This window comes from Austrofundulus limnaeus, unplaced genomic scaffold, assembly GCF_001266775.1.
Source record: "Austrofundulus limnaeus strain Quisiro unplaced genomic scaffold, Austrofundulus_limnaeus-1.0 Scaffold53, whole genome shotgun sequence".
Taxonomy (NCBI): Eukaryota; Metazoa; Chordata; class Actinopteri; order Cyprinodontiformes; family Rivulidae; genus Austrofundulus; species Austrofundulus limnaeus.
The window spans coordinates 2,085,748-2,088,628 of NW_013952455.1; the positions used below are offsets into that span (position 1 = coordinate 2,085,748).

Consider the following 2,881-nt stretch of genomic DNA (forward strand, 5'->3'; position numbering starts at 1 on the left):
ACAGACAAGTATAAATTTGGGAGAACGGTGCCCAATTTACGCATGCGCATTAGTAACTGAAGAAAGGTCAATTCTGATTGGGCCATTCATTGCCAATCACAAATGCGCTCTCACGTGACAATAATAAACAGGAAGTGTCCGCTGCAGCGATTAGTTTTCTGTCACGACGTCAGAGCAAAAAACAAGAAAGTCACAGCGACAAAACAAAAATCGATCAGAGTTTTGAGTAAATGTATTTAGAAGGTGTTGCTGGTAAAATAAAGCAGGAATGACGACGCAGAGATTAAGGTAAAGTAGAATTTTACTGACATGATGTTTACAAGCCACGGCTAAAGAAACTCTCCCTCCTCTACCAAAAGTTTAATTTTGACAAATAAAATTAGTTCAAGATAATTAGAATGGTGAAATTGATATTGTCATTTAGAAACCAAGTTGTACACTGTCATCACAGGTAAATATTAAATGTTTAAAATATTAAAATTTTGTGTTTTAGAATTTAGTTGAGTCGACTTTTATTACCCACTGAATAGCTTTCTAAAAAAAAGGGTACAAGGTTTGTTTAGATTTAAATTTTAGACGATTTTTTGTTAGCTTTCTGCTTCACAAATAATTTTGTTCCTATGAAATTTAGATTTTTCTAGTAATGTGCTTTCCTGTTGCTGTGTCATTACATTTACCTGTACAAAGCACCTGAACACTTCCTCTGCCTCTCATTATACTGAGGCTCTCTGTCTGTGTAACGTTGCACAGTCGTGTGTGTGAAAAGTTTCCACCACACTGTAACCACACATTGTATTAAAGAGGAAACCAAATGTAGGTTACAACAATCTGTGTAACCGCAGCCGAATACCTGAAATTCCTTTAGTCATGTGATTCGATCATGTTGTGTTCACAGATTCACTGTTCTCAAAATGAGCTCATCAGACCAGGGAGAACTGGACTGAAGCTGAAATAAATAGTATAATTCACAGTACATGACTGAGTCACATGCACATCATGAGAGGTGGTCTTTGTTGTTTTTGCTGTAGGCTGCTGTGTAGATAAGGAACCAATGTTCAGTCGTGGTCATCTCCACTTGCTATGAACCCCACCACCTCCTCCGATCACCGTGATGGTGACCCCACAGACGACTGGCACTTCGTCTCCGATGAATCAACTGATCCCCCGATCAAAGAGGAGTGCAGGGAGGATCGACCGGCAGACCAAAAAGGCAAACTGAAATCCAAACTGGCGTCAGTGTGGAGCAGTGCCAGATATGGTCAGTTGTGACGTTCAGACATGTTCTGCACGTCAGTTTGTTCAATTCATTTTTGTGACTCAAATCAGTTTTCCTCTTTAAGTTTTTTCCCTGAAGCCAAAAGCAAAATTCAGCAAGAGCTCTGCTGTCTACATGCTSGGAAAGTCCTACAATCTCAGGGATGAAAGTGAGTCCTTCTTCTGCTCTTTGGAATGGATCAAAGCTGAGCAAACATTCATCCAGATTTATTCTGAACACATGTGTTTGTGGTTTTATAAGTAATAAAACGTTGTCCCCATWTCTTTAACTGTGTCAGGGGACAAAGAGCAATTTCGTCGCTCCTTTGCGTCTCTCCTGTGGTTAACATACAGACGAGGCTTCTCTCCGCTGCCTGGCTCTTCTCTGACCACTGACAGCGGATGGGGTTGTGTTCTGCGCACAGGACAGATGCTGCTGGCACGAGGCCTGCTCCTGCACATGATGCCACCAGGTAACGACGCACAGGACTGCAAATCTGATCCCACAGAATAAATCATTTGTGGCCTATCTTTCCCCGTTCAGCAGCAAGTAATAAATAGATTGTTTAGGAACGTTTTCCCCATTTTAATCTGTTAGCAAACTTTTCTTGAACCACTGGGTGGATTTGAATGAAACTCTCAGAAAGTAATCATTAGATGCACATTTACAACTCATTACTTTAGGAGATAATCAACTTTGACAAACATAAATTGGCCACAACTCAGTCAGTTTTACAGATATTGAGTTAAAATTTGTTTCAGTAGTAGCTGAGACGAATTTTTAACTTGTACTTCAACCATTGACAAATTGTGTGAGATCTTTGTTTTAAACCTTGATGCTATTGAAAACTGCCTGTTAGCAAAATGCCTTGTGGACTACTGGACTGATTTTATTAAAACACTCAGAAAGTAATCATTGGATTTTTATATAAGAAATCTGAAAAGATTAAAGCGGACTTGTCACGTCAGCACTATCTGCAGATGAGGTCATATTTTGAAGCTAAAATAGAGTTTTGTCTCTAAGACAGCTTTTTCAAGACAAAGTTCAGTTAGCTTGTGAGACATGACCAGTGGTGGTGAAAAGGTCATGTCATGGGTCACGGTTGTTCATTCTGCACACATCTACAGCTAATTAACCTTTGGATTCAAGAGAATTTGGGATGATCTGCTACGGTCAAGTCACCTTAGAAAAAAATAAAGATATAACTGTAATTCAGTCAGTTTTACTGTGCTAACAGATTATGCAACATCCACATTAAATCATAAAGTCTTATTAGTTTAATTTGGTTGGATTCTATGTTTCATTTTGATTATAGCTATCTTGGTTGGACAGACTTGTTTGCCCATTATTTTGTGAACTAGAAAAACAGCAATTATTAAAAAATTCAATCTGTTTGCTTTAATTGTGTGACTGAGAAAAATTACAAGTTAAAGAAGCAGCAAGCTACATTTGATATTCAAGAATTTTCTGCCAAGCTAAAAATATTATTTTTCTCCATCTTATTTTGCGTGGCAGAAATTTTGGATAGGTTTGAAAAACTTGCGCTACAAAATGTTTTCTTAATGGGGCAATATCATGTAAAATCAACTTTTTTTTAGTTTTATATCATGTTATAATGTTATACTC

The 2,881-nt window shown here is 38.0% G+C and overlaps 1 protein-coding gene across 1 annotated transcript in view; it reads left to right on the forward strand.

Annotated features, from left to right (window-relative positions):
- The first annotated feature begins 135 nt into the window (after window positions 1–135).
- The window catches only part of LOC106517859 (cysteine protease ATG4D), a 6,926-nt gene continuing 4,180 nt past the window's right edge, over window positions 136–2,881 (forward strand). The window contains exons 1-4 of the mRNA XM_014008897.1: window positions 136–288; window positions 1,029–1,258; window positions 1,341–1,424; window positions 1,554–1,727. Coding sequence (XP_013864351.1) covers window positions 1,081–1,258; window positions 1,341–1,424; window positions 1,554–1,727 — 436 coding nt within the window. The 5' untranslated portion in view covers window positions 136–288; window positions 1,029–1,080. The remainder of the gene's footprint in view (window positions 289–1,028; window positions 1,259–1,340; window positions 1,425–1,553; window positions 1,728–2,881) is intronic.